The sequence below is a fragment of the Mesoplodon bidens genome (genome assembly GCF_964165515.1).
Source record: "Mesoplodon bidens genome assembly, chromosome: 4".
NCBI classification, from domain to species: Eukaryota; Metazoa; Chordata; class Mammalia; order Artiodactyla; family Ziphiidae; genus Mesoplodon; species Mesoplodon bidens.
Window position 1 is genome coordinate 144,035,362 of NC_138160.1, and position 23,735 is coordinate 144,059,096.

Here is a 23,735-nt window from a genome sequence, read left to right on the forward strand (position 1 = left end):
TCCTCCCCAACCTCCTCGCTCCCCTCCAGCAGGGCAGGCCCCACAGCGGGTCCATCCCTCTCCCTCTGTTTTCTTGGGGCTTTCTCCCCTCTGCACTCCGCGCGCGGTGACACGTGTCCACACGTGGGCAGCGTGGCGGAGGCATCTGTGAGCAATAAGGGCTGGGTTTGTCCCTCACCCTGGGTGGGGCCGGGCTCTGGAGAGGGGGCACCTCCCCACACCCCCTCACAGAGGCCTGAGCCCCTGCCACCCCCAAGACTGGGAAGGGACTCCTTTTTCTAAAACACAGAACCCAGCCCAGCCAGCCAGGCCCCCTTCCTGGAGGCCAGCCCTTCACCCCAGGGGAGGGGGCCTGGGGTCTTCCACATCCCTGGGAGGCAGGGGCAGGGCCCATGGGGAAGGGGCTCAGCCCCTCCAGCCCTCCCTTCATCCTGTTATTTATTTGGATGGTTTCAAATCAAGACAGAGTCCATGTTGGAGGTGATAAAGAACTGTTTAAAAAAAAAAAAAAGACAAAAAAAAAAAAAAACCAAACCCAAAACCCAACAACAAGAACACTTTGCGTTGAGTTTAGACACTATTTATTACCGGGATTACAGGCCTGGCCGCGGTAACAGACTTTTACATGGAATTGTTTAATTATTTGTACTTTTCATGCCAGAAAATAAAAGTTCAGAATCTTACGGCCTCAGATATATGTACAACGGCGTGCGGGGAGTGTTGGAGCACGTGTCAACAGCCCCGCTGTGTGGCTGAGTGCAAGCTGCTGTCCCTCTCTGGGCCTGAATCTCACCTGGAGCCTCTTGGCCTTCCCACAGCACTCCTGTGATTAGCGGGTGGGAGACAAGTCCAGGCGGAAACCCAGACAGAAGTGGCCCAGGGGCCGTCTGTCCTGTGGCACCAGGCTGTGCTGTCCACGGGGCATCTCAGATGAGACCCCCAACTGTGGAGCCAGCCTGATGGGGAAGGAGGCCCGCACAGGATCTGCACAGCTGCTTCCCCTGCATTTAGCCCTCTCGCACCCCTGGCTGATTCCACACCCGAGCAAAGACAGACAGATGAGTTGGGGAGATCACGTTTATTGTTTGGAGGTCACAGGTCAAGTCACTCTTCTGCAGCAGGAGGGGAGGCAGATGCCCTGGGTGGGGGACGGTGGCGGGGGGGCCACCAGGGCAGGGGTCCAGGGAGGGCAGGCTCCTTTATGCCACCTGTGGAGGCACCTGGGGCCGGGACCGTGGCTCTGCCCTGCCTGCCCCCAGAGCAGGGCATGGAGCCCCACCCGGTTCCTGTCCGCTGGGGAGGGCAAGGAGACCCAGAGGGGCAAGCCTTGGTCTACAGAGACTGAGGGGCAGGCGGGCAGCACCGCTGGGGGCTGGTTCCACATCTTGAGGTTCTGGGGCCACAGAGAAACCAAATGAGACACGGACGGAGGGAGATGGGTGGGGGGAGCATCAACGCGACCTAGACCACCCCCTGTATCCCCTAGCCGAGGCGGTTGGGGTCTCACCTCCCCACCCACCTCTGGGCCGTGCTGGGCCGGGCGGGGCAGGGCAGGGCTAGAGCTCATCGTGGTTGCCCTCGGCGGGCAGCTCCGGTGGTGGCTCTGGGCAGGCGGCCGGTGTCATCAGCTCCATGAGGTACTCGCAGCGGCTGGGCTCCGTGGTGCTTGTCACCACTGTCTCCTTCCCACACAGCAGGCGCACCTGGGGCGGGTGGCGGGCAGGCGGGGCTCAGGCAGGCTCGGCGGGCCTGGGTCCCCCGTACTGGCCCCACCCACCGGGCACTCACAGTGGTGGAGCGGTTGGGACCCTGCCAGCAGCCTGTGCCCTGCTCATACTTCATGGCGCTGAACTTGTCGTGGTCGGGGCCAGCCCACGAGCCCCAGGTGCTGCGGGAGAGTGGGGTGCTGAAGGGGGCCGGCCAGGCGGCCGGGGGGACCAGGGGCTGAGGGGGGGCCCAGCCTGAGCCCACTCACCCGAGGCTGGTGGGGGAGCCTCCGAGTTTGGGTTTCTGCGAGACGAGCTTGAAGGGGCAGAGCCGGTAGACGTACCTGTCACAGGATGGGGTGCGTGGGTAGGGGGGACCCGGGCCCCAACCTCCATGACATCCCCCCCGCAGGGGACACACAGGTACCTCAAACTCCAGTGACTGCTTCTAAGCACCACCCCCACTCCCCCCAGCCTTGCTCAGGCCCAGGACCTCCCAGCCCACCCACCCCGCCTGTCCGTGGGGGACGCACTCATTGGTGGTGAGCTCGTAGCACTGGCTGTACAGGTAGGCAAACTCGCCGTTGGGACCAAAATCAAAGGAAATCTCCTGCTCCAGGTTCCTAAAAGGGGAGGCCGGGAGCTTAAGCGGCAGCTGGGGCCGCCGCAGCCCGACTCAGGACAGCACAGGAAGGCCTGCTCCAGTGGCAGAGGGCCTCTTGGGGGCTGAGTTCTGCTCCCCATCACCTGGGGACCCTCCCTGCAGGAGCCACTGCCACCTTGCCCCAGGTCACCCGGGCGACTCCCTATCACCACCTCCCCTGGGAAGCCCAGCAGCAGGCAGCTGTGGGGCCGGTGCAGATGTGGCCTTGCTGTGGCCACACAGGCACCCATACCTGATGGACTCCTCCACGTCCTTCAGGGACCGCTCGGCCTCTTCAAACTTGTTGCGGGCCTCCTGGGCAGCTGGTGGGGGCAGGGAAGGAGGTCAGAGGTGCCCCTACTCCCAGCCAGGAAGAGAGGGAAGGGGATACCGCAGCCACGCCAGATTCCCCCAGCCCCCGGGCCTACTCTGGGTGAGGACTGGGCCCAGGAAGACTCTGTGGGCCTCGCCAGCCCCAGGGCAGACCCCACCCCACTGCCTGGGCTCTCAGGCTCCCGAGGGAGCAGGGCCAGGGCTCCCGGGGCCCAGCGGGGTGAAACTAACAACCAACAGCCCGTGAGGAGGCAGGAGGGCCCCTGGGGCCGGGGGAGGCGGTGCTCGCCCCCCCACCAGGCCACAGAAGTCCCCTCCAGGCCACCCGAAGTCCCCTGGGCTTGCTCGGGGTCAGCCCCAGCCCGCCTCTGGGAGCAGGTAAGGCCTGTTTCTTGGGGCCCTGCAGGTGCAGGCCATGCAGAGGCGTTCACCCCTCCCAGGCTCCACCCTCACCATTGATGAAGGCCTGTGTCTGCTCATCGTAGGGCGGCATTTTGTCCTCCTCTGTGGGGCTGGCTGTCTGGGGGGGCACGACTGGGGGTGGGGTCTCCTGGGGGGTGGGGGGGGACAGAGTCAGCGAGTGACCCCACCCTGACCCCATCACCCCTTTCTCCCCTGAACACACACCTTGGGCTGCTCCCCCTGCACCTGGGAATCCTCTTCCTCCCCCTCCTCCCCCTCCTCCTCCTCCTCTGTCTCCTCTTCTTCCTCGTCGTCCTCCTCCTCTGCGGGCTGTGAGGGCACCGGGGGCTGCTCCTCCTTGGGCTCCGTCAAGTCAGGTGCAGAAGGCAACGGCGGGTCGGTGGGCAGCACCTGGCAGACGTGCGGAGTGGTCGGTGTTGTGGACTCGGGAGTCCACCTCCCACCCCCAGGGCTTGGGTCCAGGCCTCTGTGTCTAGCCCTTCCCAGGAGCCTGGCGGGAGGGAGGGACAGACAGCTGGGGGCGGGGTGGCCTCTGTGGAGGGGGTGGGGTTGCCCAGCTGGCCAGGGTGGCCTGGCGCCAGAAACGGAGGCCGTTCCTTCGTGAGGCATCGAGGGGCGGGGCGAGGGGGGGCAGGACCACATCCGTTTCCCTCCCCCCACTGACCTTGGACCGGTACTTGTCCCGGATGGCAGCCCAGATGCGGTCAGAGAAGGAAGCAGCATCTGTCTGCGTGTCTCCCCCGAGGAGGGTCTGTGTGCGTTATGTTGGGTGGTGTCAGGAGCAAGACCTCCACGTGCCCCCCTGCACCCCAGGCACTCTCGGAGGGGGTGGGGGGGCCCCTCAGGCCGTGGTGCCAGGCACAGCACGCCCTGACCTCCCATGGCCAGGCCGGGGCCAGGCTGGGTGAGGCGCGGCGGCCAGAAGGGGGCAGCACAGGCCTGTGGGAAAGGAGGGGGGCCAGAGAGGTGTCGGGTGGGGACTGGAGAGACCAGGGAGGGAAACTGAGAGGCAGGGGCACCAGAGGTGCCCAGGCCCTCGGAGATAGAGGCAGAGGGGCAGGGGGGCGCAGTGGGGACCAGCAGGGCAGCAATGGACAGGGGACCAAACCAGCAAAGACAAAGAGCTACGGGCCCAGCCGTGAGGAAGGTGCATCAGGTACGTGCACTTGGCGGTGTAGGTGGGGCACGCGTATGCGGAACCTGACTCCATCCCGATCAGACACCCCTGGGCACCTGCGTGACCCCACCTGGTCCCAAAGGGCAGGGAGAAGCGGCCCTGGGTGGCTGCCCTCCTGCTCACTCACAAGGCCTGGCCGCATCAGCCATGGTGGGCACCACAGCAGCCCTGGCCTGGGGCCAGCCAGGAACCATCCATGGGAGTAGCCCACGGCCAGCCTGTCTTGGGCCCCCTGGCCCTGAGGTCACCCTGGGGCAATCCCCTCCAGGAGTCCCAAGTGAAGGGGCTGGTTGGGTACCTGGGCTTCCCCTTCTGATAATGCCCCGTCCCCATCTGTGTCCAGCTCCGGGTGGGTCTGCAGCTCGGCCACAGAGACCCTGCAGGGGCACAGGCAGAAGCCAATGGAGGGGTAAGCCCACTGGCTGCTGGCCAGCTGCCTGCCTCCCCCTGTCAGGCCCCGCCACCCCCAAGAACTTGCTTCAGGACCTTGGGGCAGGGAGGAGAGAGCAGCAGGAAGCTGAGAAAAGATGAAGTCTGGGGTTCAGCCCCCTCTGGCCCCCACCCCCCAGGAGAAGCAGCCACCCGGTCCCCACCCTCCTACCCCCTCCTGAGGCTCCACAACCCTGAGGGGCTCAAGGGAGGCAAGGACACAGGGGTGGGACGAGGAGATACCTAGACAACCCTGTGTCCCCCAAGACCCAGCTTCCACTTCCTTCCACCCTTAGAGCCCAACACATCGAAACTGCCCTTGGTCTGGCGCCCTCCCCCCAGCCAAGCCCCAATACCCACAATGGCCCAGGCACCACATCCTGTCCCTCCACCCGCACCATCACCAACCAGGGTGTGGACTGCCCCTGCCCATTCTGCCCCCTTGGTCCCTCTGATGTCCCATGCCTCCCACCAGGGGGCTGCCCAGCCTCCTCGTTCCCAACAGCCCACCCTCCACCGAGCCCTTTGCCTGGGGTCAGCCGGCAAGTTCAGGGGCGCAGGGGGGATTCTGACTTTCACCAAAGTGTCCCAGGCCACAGAGTAGGCTTGTGAAAAGTAATGGGATCCCCAGCCCCCTCGAGGGCCCAGCTCCTTGAGGCGGTGGTTTCCCTCATCTCCTCCTCCGGGGTTGCTCTAGACCCATCTTACACATGAGCAAGCAGAGGCTCCTTTAGAGAGGGCTTGAGACCAGCTCAGGCCCTGGGGGCCCCAGGGCGAGGAGGTGGGTTCTGGCTGGTTTCTGAAGGCGGGGGTGGGAGGAGGGAGCCCAGGGTAGGCAGCGCCACACACTCACGCCCCGTCCATATCATCGTCCAGCTCCTGGAAGGCACTGGTCGCCAGCTCCTGCTCTCGCTGGGCCTTGGAGGCGGCCAGCTGCTCTGTGAAGGGACCAGCCCATCATGCTCTGCACCGCCTACAGTTCCCACCACCCCAAAATCTGCCCTCCCCAACGCCCCAGGGGGGCCGCTGTATGGCCAGCCCTCCACTGGGTGCTGGGGCCCTGAGTCAGGCCGCTATGGGGGTGGGAGCAAGGAGATGACAAGGGCTGGCCGGTGCAGGGGCAAGGGGGCCAAGGAGGTAGGAAGCGCCAGATTGGGGAGAGATCCTGAGGGGCTCTGCAGATGGTCTGAATGATCGGTGGCTGTGAGGGGCAGGTGGGGGACCATGCATTAGGTTTGCCATGTCCGGGAGGCCCCCGCGGGAAGAGGCCAAGCAGGAAAAAGGTCAGGGGACGGAGACTGGGGTTGGGGGGCAGCCAGGCGAGGGAGATGTCTTGGGGGTCCAGGGCAGTGTCTCGGGAGAGGGGAGAGGCCACCTGCACGGAAAAGGGGAACTGGGAGTGGCCAGTGGACACAGGGCCTCAGCCCCATATCTGCTCTGGTGGTCCCTCCTCTGCCTGTCTGTCTCATCACTAGCCGGCTCAGGTGGGGTTCAGGAAAGCAGCCACAAGGGCAGCTCCATTATGAAGCTCAGCCCTCTACATCAGGACAAGTGGCCTGTGTCCCAGGAGACCCCACGACACCCCAGCAGACTCAGCCGACACCGTCCTCACAGATGAGGGCCTGAGGCTCAGGTGGATGAAGGGACCTGCCCGTGGTCACCCAGCCAGCGAGGGGCAGAGCCGGGGGCCCAAGCCAGGCCGTCTGCCTCCAGAGCCCGTGCTCATCCCCACCACCCTCTGGGAATCCGGGTCAAACCCTGGCATGTCACCCTTGAACCTGAGTCGGCAACTCCATGCTGAGAACTGGGGCTAAGGGAAACGGGGCACAAGTACGCCCAGCCTTGTGTAAAAGGACGCTCGCCGTGGTGCAAAACAATGGAAACAGAAGCAAAAAGAAGACAAGAGTGAATTCACTTTCTTTTCTTTTTTTTTTTTTTGGCTGCTCTGCAGCATGCGGGATCTTAGTTCCCCAACCAGGGATCGAACCCACGACCCCCTACAGTGGAAGCGCAGTTTTAACCACTGGACCACCAGGGAAGTCCCTGAATTCACTTTCTAACACATGGCCCAGCAAGAAAACACCAGGAACCTGGCACCAAAGATGAATGATAAGAAAACACCGGCAACTTCACTCACAAAGGGCCAACGCCCTAATACACCACAGGCGTTTACAAACGATGAAGACCAGCACTGCAAACCTGATAGAAAAAAATGGCACCTGGATTAAATAAATCCTGCCAGGGTCATATACCGGAATAGACACAACTGTTAAAAGGAAGTAGGGTCCAGACACAAGGCTACAATGTGGATGACCCTTGACAACACGATGCTCGAGGAAAGCAGTCAGTCACAAAGGCCACATGCTGCCTGGTTTTGTTGATAAGAAACGTCCAGAACTGGCAAATCCATAGAAACAGAAAGCAGATGAGTAGTTGCCAGGGGCTGGGGGGTGGGCAGATGGGGAGGGACTGCTTGATGGGCATGGGATTCCCTTTTGGGGTGATGGGAATGTTCTGGAACTAGATAGCAGAGATGGTTGCACACTGTGCATGTACTTGATGCCACTGAACTGTACTCTTCAAATTCGTTGAAATGGTAAATTGTACATTTTGTGGATTTTACCACAATAAAAAAAAAAGTGAAGGGTCAGAGTGAAAAAAAAGGAAATGAGGTACACATAGACATAGCACAACACCCATACACCATGTAGACCAGTGCTGTCCAACAGAACTTTCTACAAAGATGGACATGGTCTACATCTGCTGGCCAAAATGACAGCCACCAGCTACACGTTGCCATTGAGCACCTGAAGTGTGGCTTTGGGGTCGACACCCAGAGTTACTACCCTCTGAAGAATCGCATCTCTGCCTGGGATGGACAAGAAAGGTCTGGAAGGTTTCACGCCTCCTGGTAGAGGTTAACCTGGAGGAAAACTCTCTCCCTTTCTACTTTACTACTTTCAGGATTGTTACCCCCAAAAATCTTTAACAGAGAATATGGAAGTCAGATGGAATATTTTAAATCACATGGAAACTAGTAAGAAATAGAGTAGGGAACTCCCAGCCTTCTTTCAAGGCCCCAGTCACATCCCACGTCTCTCACACACACTCACACACCCCACCTCCGATGATCTGGCCTTAGAACTCATATCACCCTTAAAAGTCCAAGCTGGGTGACCCATGTTGTGCCTGGCCCTTGACAGGTCTGACTTGGTCACCACCTACTCACTCCAAAACCCAAGAGGGCAGAGAATAGTAGAAGCAATAAGACCCCAGCAAAGGAGGGTAATTCCAACCCTCAGCTTTACCTTTCCAGCAAACAACCCCACCTGCTTACAAATACCCCTCCTCCATTTCCCTGTGGGCAACTACCCACCCGACACTCAAGCCTGACCAATCAGAACCTGTGCTGCACCTCCTGGCTCCAGGGATTGGTTCATGGGCAGCCACATCACCTGGGACAAGCCAATAGGAGCCTGCCCTGGAATTTGTGTTGGGACTTGTGGCAAAGTGGTATTCTCTACTCGCTGGGGCTGCTGAGCCAGAAGGAAATAAACCTAGTGCTGCCTGTGGTTGTGCTGGCACAGGAGGGCAGAGCCTGCCTGGGAAGGAAGCCCACAGAGAAGGAGGCAGAGCCCAGAGGTGGAGGGAGGACTCCTGCCATCCAGGGAGCCTAGGGTCCCACTGGGCCTAAAGCTTCCACTTTTTATGAAGTGGGTACAAGTTGGGTTTTTGCCACATGTGATCAGAAGGGCTGATCTCAGGAAGGAAGCTGGAAAGTCTTGGTGGAGGCAGCGCCATCTGAGGGTTTGGGGCACAGTGGGACAGACTCACTGATCTGCTGTTCCCATTTCAAGGTGAGCAGGGCTGCCGGATGGGGCCTCATGAGTCACTGCTGAGCACTGGGCCTCGAGCCCACTCGACACCTCTGTATTTGCAGTGGGAATGGATGGAGCAGAGGCCTGGGAGCAATGAAGTGCAGCAGTTTCAGGGGAATCAGACCAATGTGGTGAGTGCACAGGGTGCAGTGCAGGGAAAGGTACTTGACTTCTCGATGGAGGGAGCATCGTAACCAGGCAGTGGTGGCCCAAATGCTGTCCCACCCAAGGCACTGGGGAGCCGGGAAGACTGCTGGGCAGAAGAATGGCTTGGCCTGATGGAGGGAGGCCATCAGGAGGCCAGGGCAATGCTGCGCCCTGAGCCAGGCGGAACAGGCAGATGACTCAAGCCTGTAGTTAAGGGACAGGGTCTGCAATCAGAGAGATTTGGGCATCACCCTAGCTGGGCAAGGCCTCAGCTTCCTCATCTGTGAAACAGGGCTACGTCTGGGTACAGTTCATAGGGAACGGAGGCAGAAGCGACACGATGATCCTTATGAAACAAGCACTGGGCGCTCTGGTCCAGCTATCATCAGTGTGGGAGAGAATATCAGTGTCTTTATCAGGGGCCGGAAAACTTTACTGTAAAGAGCCTGATGCTAAATATTTTAGGTTTGGCAACCCATAAGGTCTCTGTTGGCAACCACTCGGCTCTGTAGCTGGATCACAAAAGCAGCTGATGTTATGTAACTAAAGGGGAGAGTCTCCTCTCACTCCTCCACATGGCCTCCTTGCTGCTCCTTAAAAACTAGACAAGATGCTGCCTCAGAACCTTTGCACCTGTTCCCTCTGCCGGCACTCCCTCCCTCCCTCTGTGGTCAGAGGGCTTTCTCTGTCTTGTTCAATCCTGTATTGCTGGCACCTGGGGTGCACCTGGCACATGACAGGTACACAGCAAATGCTTGTTAGACGAATGACTGAATTACTGATCACGAGAAATCAGAGCAGAGATAGGAAAGGAAAGGAGAACGTAGCAGATGCTCAAAGAGATGGATGAGATGACAGAATGGCCTCAGAGAGAAGACTGCCAGTTCCTGGTCACTAGCCTGGTGACCAGCTGGAGCCACACCTCCAAATCCTCCCAGCAATGCTTGGTCTTTTAACTAGACTGGAATGAGTTTCTGTCCCCCCTCTCCCTTCTATCCTCCTTCCACCATGTGCCCCTGCACAGAGCAGACTGAGAACAAATGCCAAGGCTTCAGATTCCCCATAATGGCAGCACAATCTACCAACAGCAAGGAAATCCTGGACAAAGCATAAGAAAATCATCTTAAAACCAACCAAGACAGTAGGAGTTTCCAGGACCAAGAGGAAATCAAGAAGGTAAGAAACTATGGAAGCCGCTTGCACCCTAAGGGATTTTGCCAATCCTGGCAAATGTGGATGTCTATTTTGATAACTTGTGAGGGAAGAGAAATTAAAACCAAAGTCCAAGGTGACCCCCCCCAGCATAACTGTGACCCCATGGGGCTCCCCTCAGGGATAAGCTGGGCCAGAAATTACCCAGCCTATGCTCAGACCTTGGCTCACACTGCCTGAGAGGCTGGAACAATCTCCAGCCTTGAATTTGAATTCAAGGGATCCCTGAATGGTAGTGCTCAGAGATGGCAGAAAGAAAAGCCCCTCCTCTCTAGAGAAGGACCTCTCATCCTAGACTGCAAGTTTCTCCTATTAATGACTTTTAAACACAGTGACCAACACACAGTCAAAGATAACTGGGCACGCGGGGAACTAAAGTGCCATGATTTAAAAAATCAGCAAAACCACAGACGAGAGATAACAAGCAAGAGGCTCCTGGGCCCAGACTCTTCCCAGCCAGGAGCCAAGGGCAAGTCACGGCCACCCTGGGACATGGTGATGTACCTTCCCACAGCTTCCGATGCTGGTCCTTGGCCTCCTTCTCTGGCTTCTCAGCTTCTTCCTTCAGTGTCCGCAGCAACTCCACCTGGTCCTCCAGTGACTTCTTTCCAGCCTGCAGCTCAGTGAGCTTTTTCTGGGTAGGCAGAAGACAGGGGCCAGCTCTCTTCCTGGTCCACCCTCTTCCTCACAGGCTGCCATCTCCCTGCCTCTATTTCACAGGGTGGCCACAGGATCTTTTCAAAATCCACAACCCTCTCTGGGTCTCCCCCTTGCTGTGGTTCCCTGCAGCCCACTGGAGAGTAACCCAAAGACGTCAATGTAGCCCCCGAGGCCCTGCATGACCAGGCCCCTGCCCACCTCTCCAGCCCCATCCACCCCATTGCTATCTTAAACTCTAAGATCCAACTGCCCTGACAACATTCAGAGCCCCACTCTCTGCCTCCAGTTCTTCACACATGCTTTCCTTCTGTCAGGAACACTCTGCCTGGCTAACTCTGACTTACCCAACAGATTTCAGTTTAGATGGAGGCCTCCTCCTCCAGGAAGTCTTCCCTGCTTCCTACCCCCAAGACGGGTTCAGGGAACAGAGGGACCGGGCAAGAGTCTTCTCTATGCCTTACAGCCCCGAACATCCCTTCTCCCCCCAGCCCTGGCTATCATTTTGTCTGTGTGTCCCTCCCACTAATTGATGCACTCTTGAGGCAGTTCCACATCTAGTTCCACGTTTGATTCCAGCCATGATGCACATGCCCAGTGCATCCTGGGTTTCTGTGGCTATTTCAAAAAGGAATGTGTGTGCTGGGTGGACTCCAGCCTAGGGATGGGGGTCCCAAGCTGTAGGGTCTTAGCCCAAGCCCGCACAGGATCACTTTCCTCCCAAGACCTCAGCCTGGTCTGCTGCCAGGATCCTCCCACCTGCCCAGGAAGGCAAAGATCACCTGGAGCTAACCTCACTATGTGGCTCCCCCAGTATCCTCTAAACTCGGGAAGTATCTCACTGGCCCTGAATTCACAGCCCCATGAATTCGGGAGGTACCTCACTAGCCAGGCCATGGGGGTGGGAGAGAAAAACCTGGAAGCTGCCCAGGGCAGAGAAACAGAGCTGGAGCCCTTACTCAGTGGGTCGGGCAAGAGCCCAGGAAGAGTGCTGAGGACTCTGACCCATCAGACAGCCAAGGGGGTGGCAGACGGGAGGGAGAGACACACCCCTGGGGGTACAGCCTCTTCTGCCCCCCCAGCACCCACCCTATTGAACTAATGTGACTGCAACTTACTGACCCCCATCTCGAGCCCTCCCCCAGACTGGGAAGCAATGTAGCCATTAGCCCTAACTTACAGATGAGAGAACCCTGGGACCGGGATGCAGAGGTGTCCCTCCTGTCCTAGGGGCAGCAGAGCTCTTCTGAGCCCACTTCAGTCTGCACCCAAGGCCTAGGTCGATGCCTGTACTGGCTGCCGCCCACCTGGTACCCGCTTAAGCGACGACTAAACGCCAAGTGGACAAAGGAGTGAATCAAGGTGCAGAGAGACAGTAACTGGCCCCAGGACACCACGAGTCAGGAGCAGACATCAACCCCAGCCGGCCTCCTCAGCCCATACCTCCAGGTGGTGCTGGGTCAGCCCCACCGGGCCCCTCACCTGCTTCTCCTCTCGGGCCTTCTTCCAGTCCTCAATTAGGATCTTTTTCAGGCGGAACCCCTCGCGGGTCACCTCCGCCATCTGCTGTAGAGTCTCTCTCTCCTTACGGCCCTTCTCTCTGGGGGGAGGGGACACATAGGCATGATGGGGTTGGGGGCACTAGCATCCACCAGGTCTGCTTCTTCCAAGAGGGTTCAACCCCCATGCCTTCACACCCCCTATGTGGGCAAAGACAGGAGAGCAAACCCTCCTCTCCCCACCTCCCCAGGCTCTCTTGGCCTCAGAGTCCCTCATCCCTGTCCTTGTGGGGAAGGACAACAGGCAGGGTTCGTCCACCCTCAGGGTCAGGGGAGGGACTGGGGGGTGCTGGGATGTGGGGCTGGAAGGTGGCTCCCAAGAGAGGGAGGAGAGAAAAGCACAGAAGTCACAGACCCCCAGACACAAAGGGCAATCTGGCCAGTAGGCACTGTTCTGCTTAATCCACTCTCTATGTAAAAGATCTTCCATCAAAAGAGTTTACATAAGTATTGGGACTCTCAGCTTCTTTGAAAAACAAATCCAGCCCTGCCACCTGCCCTCAACTCACAGGAGTGGAGGGCAGCTGTGCCTTTAGAGGTCACAATCCCAGCACTCCCTACTGCCTTATACTCAGCCTGCTTGTGCTGTTTAGATTACCTACCTGTGGGCATTTCAGTTTTCAGGTCCTGCTGCAGAGCACAGCAGTTAAAAGCATGCAGTCTCAAGTTAGACCGACCTGGGTTCGAGTCTCGGCTCTGCTATCTCCTAGCTATGTGACCCTGAGGAAGTCATTCTCCTTTCTAACCTTGAGCTTCCTCATCTGTTGTTAGGCAAACTGCACCTGCTTCCAGGCCAGAGAGGAAATTGCTGATGGAGCATTCACAGGGCACCTGGCATGGGGTGAGCACTCAGTACACAAAAACAGAAAAGAGAGGGAACCTGATTCACCCCGTGGGGCAAGGCAAGGTCTGGAGGTGGCGGGGGGAGGGTGGGTTGTCACCTACGTACTTGCAGGTGTTCTCACAGACGATCCCGCTGTTGTATTCATCCGTCCCATCGCAGCAGTCTGAGGGCAGAGGTGTGGGCACCATCGGACCCGGCAGTGCCTCTTCCCTCCCTCCACCCAGCACGCTGTTCCCAACCCCAGGGTGATCTCATTCACCACAAACTCCATCGTTGACCCATCTGGAGGAGATGTACAGGGGCTTGTAGCCAGTGTTGGTGCAGTGGAAGCTGCCGTTGGGACAGGCGGCTGTGCCTGGGGGGGAAGAAGGGAGGGAGGGTTTGTGGAGTGTGCTCAGAATCCAGCGTGTCACACCCACCGCGTGCACAGAAGGAACAAGGAATGTGAGAGTAACCGATCCCAAGTAAGAGGAGGAAAGACAGCTGCACGCTCGGGGCCTGAAACAAAACTCTCCAGTGCTCCCTCCTGCCTCTCCTCCCTGAGGTCCTCAGAACAGGGCCCTGCCAACCCCCTCCCCCTCCCCCTCCGGGCTCCCACAGCACCTCCCACTCTCCTCGCCGAACCACTGACCACTCGCTTCTGTGCCTGCTTCCCCCCACTCTACAGGGAGGTCTCTGAGGACAGGACTGGGTCTGTTTTGCTCACGGCACAGGACCTGGCACCCACCAGCTGCTCAGTAAATGCATGATGAATGAACGAATGAAGAAAGAGCTCACCTGGTTCATCTGAGCCATCTTTGCAGTCACAGTAGTCGTCATTGACCTGATCAAAAGGGACACTGGCAGAGCCATCCAGGCAAGTGAAAGGCTTGGACTCGTCGTAGAAGTGATGGTCTGGGGAGGGGGGCAAGGGGCTCAGCCCAGGGCAGGAAGACGCCCTTTCCACCCAATGGCTCCTCTCCCCCCACCCACCAGTTGAGCATTGCCACCTTCCCTGCCCAGAGACCAGAACACTGAGACCGAAGGCTGTTAAGTGCCTCTCCCAGGAGCCTCCCACACCCCACCCCCGCCTCTGACCACCTCCAGTGGCCGACTCACTGGTGAGGGAGACGCCCCGGGGTCGCTTGACCTCCACGGCCCAACACATGGGCAGCAGCAGCAGCACTAGTAACATCTCGCTGGAGCCTCGGAAGCTGGAAACTGGTTCTGTCAGAGGAAGGAGGCTGCTGGGAGACGCGCTGTGCCCTCGCGCTGCAGCAAGAAAGGGGTGGCAGGTCAGTGGGAGAGGGCTACTTCCAGCCGAAGGAAGGCACCTCTCCCCCAGCCAACTGGATTCCTCCATCGCTTCCGGGCAATGAGGGCTCACTTTGCTTCCCATACTGGGGGCGGGGGGGTCTCCCCAATCCTGCCCAGTGGAGGGGAATCTCACTTGGCCCAAATCAACGGTGGGGAGATCTCAAAACCTCCGCTCCCCATGAGTAGGGGGTGGTTAGCTATCCAATTCCCGCCTTCGACTGCCCCCAAGAGGAAATTGGGGTGCCCTCCCGCCCACTAGTTCACCACCTACACGAGGTTGGGGCAAAGGTCAATATCCACCGCGCCCCCCGACGGTCAATATCCACCGCGGCCCCCGACCCAGCAGCCAACTATTCCTCCTGCCGAAAGAAAGCGGAAATGTGTGGAAGCATCACTTCCGGTATCACGCTGCGCTCCCTGAACGGCTATCGTGGCCGCCATGTTGTGAGTGGCAAGTGGCGGGGCCGGAACCGAGACGGCCATCTTGGATAGGACTGTGACGCCTTAAAGGGATTAGTTCTGAAGATCAGCGCTTAATGGCGGCGCAAGGTGCCTCCATCTTGGGAGTGTCGGGTTCTGCAGCCGGAACAGTAAGTTCCTGAAAAACGCCCGCGAACCGCCTCGGCGGGGTTAGGGTGGAGGGGTGGGGAGGAAAAGGGATGAGCACATGACTCCAAAGTACCCTCCCCCATCTTTCGGCGGAGCTGATCCGTTCTGTCCCCTATTGGGACCGCCCCTCAGCTCAGCGTCAGCCAATGAGAGCCGTAGATTGGAATGCAGGCGATTTCCTTGGGAGCGGGGGAGGGAGGCGGGGATGGTTACCTAGCAACCGGAGAAGCCGCGAGGCCCTGCCAAGCGGTAGACAAGTGCATTCCCAGAGCCCGAGGAACAGGGACGGAACCTGGACAGAGGCGATTCCTAGTGGATCCCCTAACCCCCAGGCGGAGGCTGGGAGGCCTCCGCCAACGCCATGCCTTCTCAGGACAAGATTTCACCTCCCTCCAAAGTCAAGGGCAGTCAGGCTCAGATCAAGCCCTACCACGCTCGAGGCAAGGGCTCAGTGCAGGCCTGGCACTCACTCCATTCCAAGGCGGCACCTTTCCACGCCAGCGAGGGGAAGTCCGCTGTGCACACGCAGGTGGCTGAGTTACAAAGGAAGATACAGCTGTTAGGTAAGATGGCTCCAGAGGGCACAGAAAGGTCAAGAGTCAACAGTCCTCTGACCTAGCAGGAGCGTTTCACTGGCGTTCATCCAGTGGCCAGTTTCTGGAGGCAAAAACTCATACTAGTTCATGGTTTTCCTCATCTTTCTTGTAAAACTTTTCCTGAGCTCAGAACTGACTGGACTGCATTTCATACTTTTATGTAATTTCAACTCTTCTATCAATGCATGGAGTGGTAAAGAATATAGATTTCTGGAGCTGGATTTTCTGGGTTCAAATCCTGGCTCTACATATACTAATTGTTTGACTTTCAGGGACTAAGAGTAACCTAATTGCTCTCAGTTTGTCCAACCATGAAATGGGGATAGTAACAGTACAACCTCATAGGTAGTTGAAATGTGTAAGGTGCTTAGAACAGTGCCTAGCACATAGTAACACTATAAAGTGTGAACCAGTAGTTCTCAATGGAATAGGGCTATTTTGCAATGTCTGGAGACATTTTGGTTTGTCACATTGCTGGGGGGGGCTGGTTACTGGCATCTAGTGGGTAGAGGCCAGGGATGCTGCTCAACATCTGACAATGCACAGGACAGCTCGCCACAGCAAATAATTATCCATCCCAAATGTCAGTTGTGCCAAGGTTGGGAAATCCTCGTATAAACCATTATTGTTTTATTGTTAGGAGGTAATTTTGCATAGTGGTTGAAGGTATGGGCTGGGGAGTCCAACTGCTTGTGACCTTGAACAATCTAATAGGCCTGAGTCTTCTCATGCATAAAATGGGTATAATATGTATATGGATATGTACCTATTGGCACATGCTATTTGATACCTAGAAAATTATTAGTCCAGCATCCAACACATAACAAATGCTCAAAGTGAAATACTGTTACAATGTTAGGTTGACAATTACTAAAAGGTCTTCCCTTTGGGAAGTCCCCCTTTCCCCTGATGCTCTGCTTCTGCCTGCCCACCTCACATGACCCCAGAGGGTGACCAGAAGGTCTTTTATGAGAGCACCCAGTGGAACATCAAAAAGAATCAGGAGACCATCAACCAGCTCCATGAGGAGACCAGGGCACTGCAACTACAGTTGACAGACCTGCTCCAGGTGAGGTTGAAGAGGTGCCAGGGGGCGGGAGCAGCATCCCCAGGGGCAGGGCACCACCTCAAGTAGAAGTGGCCTGAATCAGTAGTGGGACTGGGCTCTTCTCTCTGCAGGGAGATGAGAAAGTGATCCAGGCAGTGATTCAGGAATGGAAATCAGAGAAGCCATACCTGAAGAACAGGACAAGCCAGGTTTGCCCCACTCCCATTCCACTGACCATCTCCCTTCATTTCCAGCCTGGGTCCCCACCCGACTGGCCTCCCTGCCCACTATCTCGCCTCTCCAATCCCTTCTCCACACCTGGCGCCACTCATTTATTTCTAAATCTTTATCACGGACCTACCATGTGCCTGGCATGGTTTTAGGTGTTGGTCACTGCGAGGTGAAAAAAACAGACCATGTCCCCCTCCCCAAAATCTCATATCTTGGTGGAGAAAACAGACCCCCCCACCCAAAAAACAAAACAAAACCAAGAACAACAAATATAGAAACAAAGTAATTCCCCGTGGTGACAAGAGAAACAAAACATACTGACTTACTAGAGATGGATGGGGGCAGGGGTTTGCCTTTTAGACTGCAGGATGGGAGTCTTTGCTTTCTCTAAGACGGTGATATTTGAGCTGAGAATGGGACAGGCAGGTAATGATCTGGGGAAAAGCATTCCAGACAGATGGAATTGGAAGTGCAAAGTCCCTAGGGTAGGAACAAAAGTAGAGTGTTGGAGACACAAAGGAGGTAAGTGTAGCGAGATGGTAGTGAGTGAGGGGGGCTCTGTAGGAGGTGAGGTCAGGGAGGTCAGCAGGGGCAGAACGTTGCAGCAGCCTTCACTGCAAGAGTGCAGATTTTATACTAAGAATCAGAGAAATGGAAGATGGGCTGTGAGGAGGCCGGAATAGAAGCCAGGAGGAGATCAACCGGGTGAAAGATGGTGTTGGCTGCACTAGGACAAAAGGGGTAGAAATAGGAAGAAAGAGATCTCTCTGGAGGAACCTTTGAAAAAGAACAGAGAATTGCTAACAAACTGGATGTGGGTGGGAGAGAAAAAGAGAAGGTGAGGATGACATCAAGGTTTGGGACTTGAGCACCTGGAAGGGTGGAGCTGCCATGAGCTGAGATGGGGAAGATTCAAGAAGGGCAGGTTTGGGGAAAGATCAAGGACATAGTTTTGGACACGATGGTTTTCAGCTGCCTGTGGAAACATCTGGAAGGCGGTGTAGATATGGATATACGAGCCTGCAGTTCAGGAGGGAGGCTAAAATGGGTTGTCTTCAGTGTATATGTGACTTTTGAAACCCTGAGACTGGATAGGATCACCAAGGGGGTAAGGTTGGTCAGAGGAGAGAAGAGCCTCTTCAAAGGCAAAGGAGATGGAGAAGGGGCAGCCAGGGAAGTAGGTGGAAAACCAAGGAGTGGGGGTCCTGGAAGCCACAAAAAAAGAGAATCTGCAGGAGGAGGGGGATCAACCAGGTCAGATGCTACTAAGAGTCAGGGGAGATGAAAACCAAGATACAGGAGAAGGGGGACTTCCCTGGTGGTGCAGTGGTTATGAATCCGCCTGCCAATGCAGGGGACACGGGTTCGATCCCTTCTCCAGGAAGATCGCACATGCCATGGAGCAACTAAGCCCGCAAGCCACAACTACTGAGCCCGCGCACCACAACTACTGAAGCCCACGTGCCTAGAGCACATACTCCATAGCAAGAGAAGCCACCGCAGTGAGAAGGCCGCGCACCGCAACAAAGACCCAACACAGCCAAAAACTAAATAAAATTAAAAAAAAAAAAAGATACAGGAGAAGGAAGGAAGGACTAGGTGAGGGGTTCAGGCCCCTGCTCTTGCTCCCCTCCCTCAGCAGGCCCTGGAGCACCTGGACCGCCGGCTGAGTGAGAAGGTGAAGCAGCTGAATGCTCTTCGGCACCAGCTGGGGCTGCGACAGAAGTGGCTGGAGGAGCTCCAGCTGCAGCACAGTCTGCGTGAGCTGGAGATGGCAGAGGCGAAAGATAGCAACACAGTGGTGGCCAAGGTGGGGCCAGTGAGGTCTGCAGAGGCCTTGATCCTGGGGGAGGAATTGAGGGGGGAAGGGACCCAGCTCAGCCTTGCTTCTCTCTAGACCATGCGGAACCTGGAGAACCGCCTGGAGAAGGCCCAGATGAAGGTGGAGGAGGCCGAACACATCACCAACGTGTACCTGCAGCTCAAGGCCTATCTACAGGTAGGGACCAGGGTGACTGGGGGTGGGAGGTGGCAAGTGGGAGATCCAGCCTTGTTAGGGACAGCGGTCACAGGCCTGCCTCATCCCTCACGCCCCAGGAGGAGAGTCTTCGCTTGGAGAACCGGCTGGACTTCATGGAGGCTGAGGTGGTGAGAACGAAACACGAGCTGGAGAAACTGAACCTAGTGAATCAGGAGGCGCTTAATGCGAGGGACATCGCCAAGGTGCCAGCCCGTCGGGTCCTGGGGGGGGGTCCTGCCCCCCGACCCCCGATGCCGCCATGGTCTTCTGTTCTGGCCCCAGCATCTGAACCTCAGCTGTCCCGGAACCCGTCCCATCTCTCTCCCAGGACCCCACAGCCTGACCCAGCTGTCTAGAGTTGGGCCCAGAGCCCGGATAGGTACCAGCAGGTCCTCCTGCAGATTCTCTGTCCCCCTTTTCCGCCCTCTAGAACCAGCTGCAGCATCTGGAAGAGACAGTGTTCCGAGAGCGCAAAAAGCGCGAACGCTACCTAACAGAGTGCCAGAAGCGCGCGGAGGAGAGGAAACTGCAGAACGAACGCATGGACCTCGAGGTGGGCGCACCAGGGATACGGGGCTGCGACGACCCCAGCCTGCTCCTGCTTAAATGCGGCCCTGCTGGGTCCGGGGCCGCGCCACTACGTTGGCCCAGGTCCTAGACCCTTCGGCAGTTCTGACATTTCTCCTGACTCCGCCCCCATCTCCACTAGATGCCAGGGCTCCTCTCACATCCCTGACCCCGCCCTCCAGCCCTCCCCTTACTCTCAGGTCTATCCTCATCCTTCCCCACAAGACTTGCCTGTGTCGGGAATTTGATCCTGCCTCTAACCCGCCCCTTACCCGACAGGCCCCACCCCCGCACCCTGGACCCCGTCCCTCTGCGCTGCTTCTAAGGCCTCCCTTTCTCGACCAAGGCCCTGTCAAGCACTCCTGACCCCTGCCTGGGTGCCCTTACCCACGCCTGGGCCCCACCCCCTCTCTTACCCCAGTGCAGATACTTCCCCAACCCCCGCGGCCTCTGCCCTAAGCCCTTGTCTGCGAGCTGACCCCGGCCCTGACCTCAACCCCCCAGCACACCCAGTTCGAGCAGGTGCTGCTGCAGTTCGACGACAGGCTCCAGGACAGCAAGCGCTCCAAAGAGGAGGAGCTGCAGCGGCGCTGCAACATGTACCAGATGGAGGTGCTCTTCGGCAGGGTCAAGGACGCCACCGGCGTGGCGGAAACACACGTGAGTGCTGCGCTCGGCCCTGCCAGCTCCCAGACGCCCGAGCTGAGCCTGGGAAGCCAACACACCCAGCCGCCCCTTTTTGCCGGGTCCGTTCCTCAGCACACAAAGACACCCCTTCTTCCTCCAGCTACTGCCTCATTTCTCCGCTACCTCTCTCAGCAAAACCCACACGAGTTATCTACACTGGCCATCATCCCCTCCTGTTCTGGCTTACACTGGTGCTGACGTCTTTGACATATCAGCTCTAGGAGAACTATGAGTGTTTTCTGTCTGCTGTGTCTCCAGCACCCGTAGCAGGGTCTGGGCGCAGTAAAATGCCTAGTGCCAGCCTCGGTCCCAGAGAAACTGGGCCCCTGCTGTGGGGCCCACGCTTGGCAGCATCTTCCTTGAAATTTTCTAAGACTTTATGTCCCCAGCTGGCGAACACTTAATTCCCCTGGATCCCTGTCGGGTTTCTCCACTTACGGCGCTCTCCAACCCACTACTCCTATGGGGTAGCCTCCGAGGAGTTCCAGGACTTGGACATGTGGGGTCATCTGGAGCACTGTGGCCAGGCACCTTTCCCGGCTGTATTTCCTCACGGGAGTGGGCAAGATTCACTGCCAGAACGTTGCTGGCATGTTGATTTTGGAAAGCAGCTGTGCTCACTGCTAACATTGCCCCGCAATCCGATTTTGGCTGATTCAATTTCCCTATATAGACAAGGAAGGCCCGCAAAAATCATTTCTTCGGGGCTGCACACCCTCGAGGCAGCCCTGGGTCGGACTCACAGAGTGTCTAAACACCATTATGCAGAAGCCATCAGCTCAGCCACTTGTCTTGCGTGCCCGGGGGAAAGAAGCGGGGGAAAGAAGGAGTAGTGCACCCCTGCCTGCCCCAGCCCTGGCTCTGACTCAGTCTGGGTGGCCCCCAGGCGGTGGTGCAGCGGTTCCTGGCACAGGGCGACACCTTCACGCAGTTGGAGACGCTCAAAAGCCAGAACGAGCAGACGCTGATGAGGCTGAAGCAAGAGAAGCAGCGGCTGCAGCGGGAGCTTGAAGACCTCAAAAACTCAGGGGAGACCACGCTGGTGAGGTGAGGTCCCGGGTGCCCGGGGGCGAGAGTGGGGCCTGCGGGGTCGGTGGAACTCCAGTGGCGGCCTCCCTGCTCCCTGCAGTGAGCAGAAGCTGCAAGTCGAGTTGCAAGGGCGCATCAAGGCAGAGGAGCAGCGGCGCGCTGACACACAGGATAGGCTGCAGCTTGCCATGCGGGCAATGCAAATGATCAGAGAGGGCCTGGAACACCTGGCTGGCAAACTGAACCACATCCTAGTGGCAGGCCCCGCCCACGAGGAAGCCCCGCAAGACGTGAGAGGCGGTACCAGCACGCAGGTGTGGGGTTCTGCCCCGTAGCCCACTCAAGAGAACCCACCGCAGGCTCTGTCCAGGACATGAGAGGCCTGGACACGGGAAACCTCAACCCACTCCTGAGTCTCCACCCCACGTCTCAGGGGGCACCCCCTAACTCCTCAAGAGGCCCAGGACTTTAGAGACCCTGTCCCATTTCAAGTCCCGCCCCCATGGGAAAGTCCTACTTAGCCCCCCCCCACACACACACACCCCAAACTTAAGAGACCCTGCTCCAATCCTGGAGCGACCACAGATAAGAGAAGCCCCACTCTGCCCGCAGCAGAATCCCATTTCTTAAGGTCATCCGGCAATGGCCTCTCTCCAGTTAGTATCCCTGCCCTCCCACTAAAAGACCCCCCCCATCCCTTGGCTTGGGTCTCTGGAATTCAGAGGCAATTGTCTCATAAGCGTGGCCCTTGACCACAGAATCCCCACCCCACAGAGGATAGCACCACTCCGGTTGGTGGCCCCTAACTTCAAAGACCTGGTGCCTGAGGAAAAGCCCCGCCCCTAGGTGGAACCTGCCCCCAGAGGCCTCGCCCCCTCCCAACTCACCTGGTTCCGCCCCCCCCGCCCCCCCCCACCGGCCGCAGGAGGCCAGCCGTTTCGCCAGAAAGGAGCTGGATCCCAAGGCAGGTGACTATCTGCCCAACCTTCTGGGCCTCGTGGAGGAAAAACTGTTGAAGCTACAGGCGCAACTCCAGAACCACAACGTGCCAGAGATGCTGCGCCACATCGCCGACGGCAAGGTACCCCTTCAGCCAGGCGGTGGGGCTGAGGGTGCAGGGGCCTGGGGCGGAATACCAGGGGGGTCGGGGCATCCCCCTGGAGACCAGAGAGGAGGCCGATGGGCCGGGAATGGGCCTTAGGGACAAGGCATGAGGTTTAAGGAGCTAGGGATGAACCACGAGAGTTTCCAGAGGGCCCTGGCGGGCCAGAGGTCAAGGCTGGGAGGCTCAAGGGTTGGGCCTCGAGAGGACAAGAGGTGGGACCTAAAGACCACGGGCGGGCCTGGGTGGGGAGGGGAGGTGGGTATCAGGATGCACGCGGAGAACAAATGACACGGCACCGACCAAGAAAACTTTACAGCAGTGGGCAGAGGTGCTGAATGGAATCAGGTTATGTCTCAGAGTGGGCTGGGGAGGAGGGGGAACGGACTTCGCTGCAGCCTCTGCCCGCTCACACTCTTCTTTCCCGCTCCCCCCTCCCCCAGTTCTACTCCACCCTAGAGGGAAAGCTGCCGATGTACAACACCCGCATCGCCCTGCCTGTTGCCGGTCGCAAGGGCAAGGACGGGTTCTCCCGTAAGTACGGGCAAGGAAAGGGGGCGGGGCCGGGGGCCCAAGCGGAGCATCGGGAGGTGGTCAGGGGCTGGACCTAGGGCCAACGTGGTGGTGGGATGGTAAAGGCTGGGAAGGAACATCTGAGCCGGGAATGGGGACCTTGATCCCCTCTTCGCCCTTTGCAGATAAAGAGGAGAGTGAGGACGAAGACAAAGGCGTGGTGACCCGCGCGGCGCTCAAGATGCGTTCCCAGAAATTAATCGAATCCCGCCGCAAGAGGCGCAGTCGTTCGCAGAGGTCCTAGACTCGCCCTCGCGCCCACCTGGCGTTTCAGGGCCCCTGCGGAGCCCCCAAACCCCTCTGGGCCCAGCGGCGGGCCCACGGGGCCCCTTCGAGGGCTGAACGCGGCCCGGACGAGGGAGCAGAGCGGCCGGGCGATGCCCGGAGTAGAGAAGGGGGCTGGGCTGCTGGACGTTCCCACAGTAAATCTCCCCAGGCTGGTCCTCGCCGGCCTCGGAATCGCGCATTAAAGGTCAACCACCAGCCCCCTGAGTATTCGTCTCTCCTTGATCCTGCACCGCCCCATAGATGGCTGCCCCTCAAACCAGGGCCACAGATTCAGCCCCCTCCGACCTGGGGAGTGATGACTCCCATAAGCTAGGGACACAGATTGAGCTCCCTCCGCCCCTCCAGAGAAATGAGAAATACCTCCACACCTGGGGCGGACCAACCCTCCCCGTCTGAGCAAGCGGACTCTCCTTCTGAGGACGCAGACCTGTACCCCACTTAGCTATACACATTAGCTCCTCCACACCTGAGAACACAAAAAAGAGCCCTCCCCTGGCAGAGAGAGAGGTGTCCTTTCTCCCGGGCTCAGATTGATACACATTTATCTGGAGAGCTCGGACCTCTTCCCCCAGGGCCCTGGGCTGGGCGCTGGGGTCTGGCAGGGGCAACCGCGAGCCGTGGGTGCACCCCGCCCCGCCCCCGCGCTGCCCGGCCGCCCCGCCCCGCCGGCCCGACTCCCGG

At 58.3% G+C, this 23,735-nt stretch overlaps 2 protein-coding genes across 4 annotated transcripts; one reads left to right on the forward strand and one right to left on the reverse strand.

Annotated features, from left to right (window-relative positions):
- Positions 1-1,063: 1,063 nt before the first annotated feature.
- PRKCSH (PRKCSH beta subunit of glucosidase II) lies at positions 1,064-14,681 on the reverse strand. Its single transcript, XM_081233482.1, has 18 exons — positions 14,576-14,681; positions 14,107-14,259; positions 13,786-13,902; positions 13,268-13,363; positions 13,114-13,171; positions 12,088-12,205; positions 10,453-10,582; positions 5,565-5,649; positions 4,581-4,659; positions 3,770-3,856; positions 3,310-3,495; positions 3,136-3,232; positions 2,603-2,672; positions 2,240-2,329; positions 1,976-2,050; positions 1,789-1,888; positions 1,520-1,703; positions 1,064-1,393 (listed from the first exon to the last, which is right to left on the reverse strand). The coding sequence occupies exons 2-17, from the start codon at positions 14,180-14,182 to the stop codon at positions 1,557-1,559; spliced, it is 1,611 nt and encodes a 536-aa protein (XP_081089608.1). The 5' UTR covers positions 14,183-14,259; positions 14,576-14,681; the 3' UTR covers positions 1,064-1,393; positions 1,520-1,556.
- An 80-nt stretch (positions 14,682-14,761) lies between these two features.
- ODAD3 (outer dynein arm docking complex subunit 3) lies at positions 14,762-23,332 on the forward strand. 3 transcript variants are annotated; one of them, XM_081233480.1, is made up of 14 exons: positions 14,762-14,894; positions 15,395-15,476; positions 16,457-16,578; positions 16,689-16,766; positions 18,428-18,598; positions 18,686-18,787; positions 18,886-19,011; positions 19,239-19,361; positions 19,880-20,035; positions 20,949-21,109; positions 21,192-21,405; positions 22,017-22,172; positions 22,637-22,727; positions 22,892-23,332. In XM_081233480.1, the coding sequence occupies exons 1-14, from the start codon at positions 14,841-14,843 to the stop codon at positions 23,008-23,010; spliced, it is 1,755 nt and encodes a 584-aa protein (XP_081089606.1). In that variant the 5' UTR covers positions 14,762-14,840; the 3' UTR covers positions 23,011-23,332. The 3 variants fall into 3 exon arrangements, with proteins under 3 accessions (XP_081089606.1, XP_081089607.1, XP_081089605.1); XM_081233479.1 differs by lacking the exon at positions 14,762-14,894 and having other exon boundaries at positions 15,161-15,476; XM_081233481.1 differs by lacking the exons at positions 15,395-15,476; positions 16,457-16,578; positions 16,689-16,766.
- Positions 23,333-23,735: the final 403 nt, after the last annotated feature.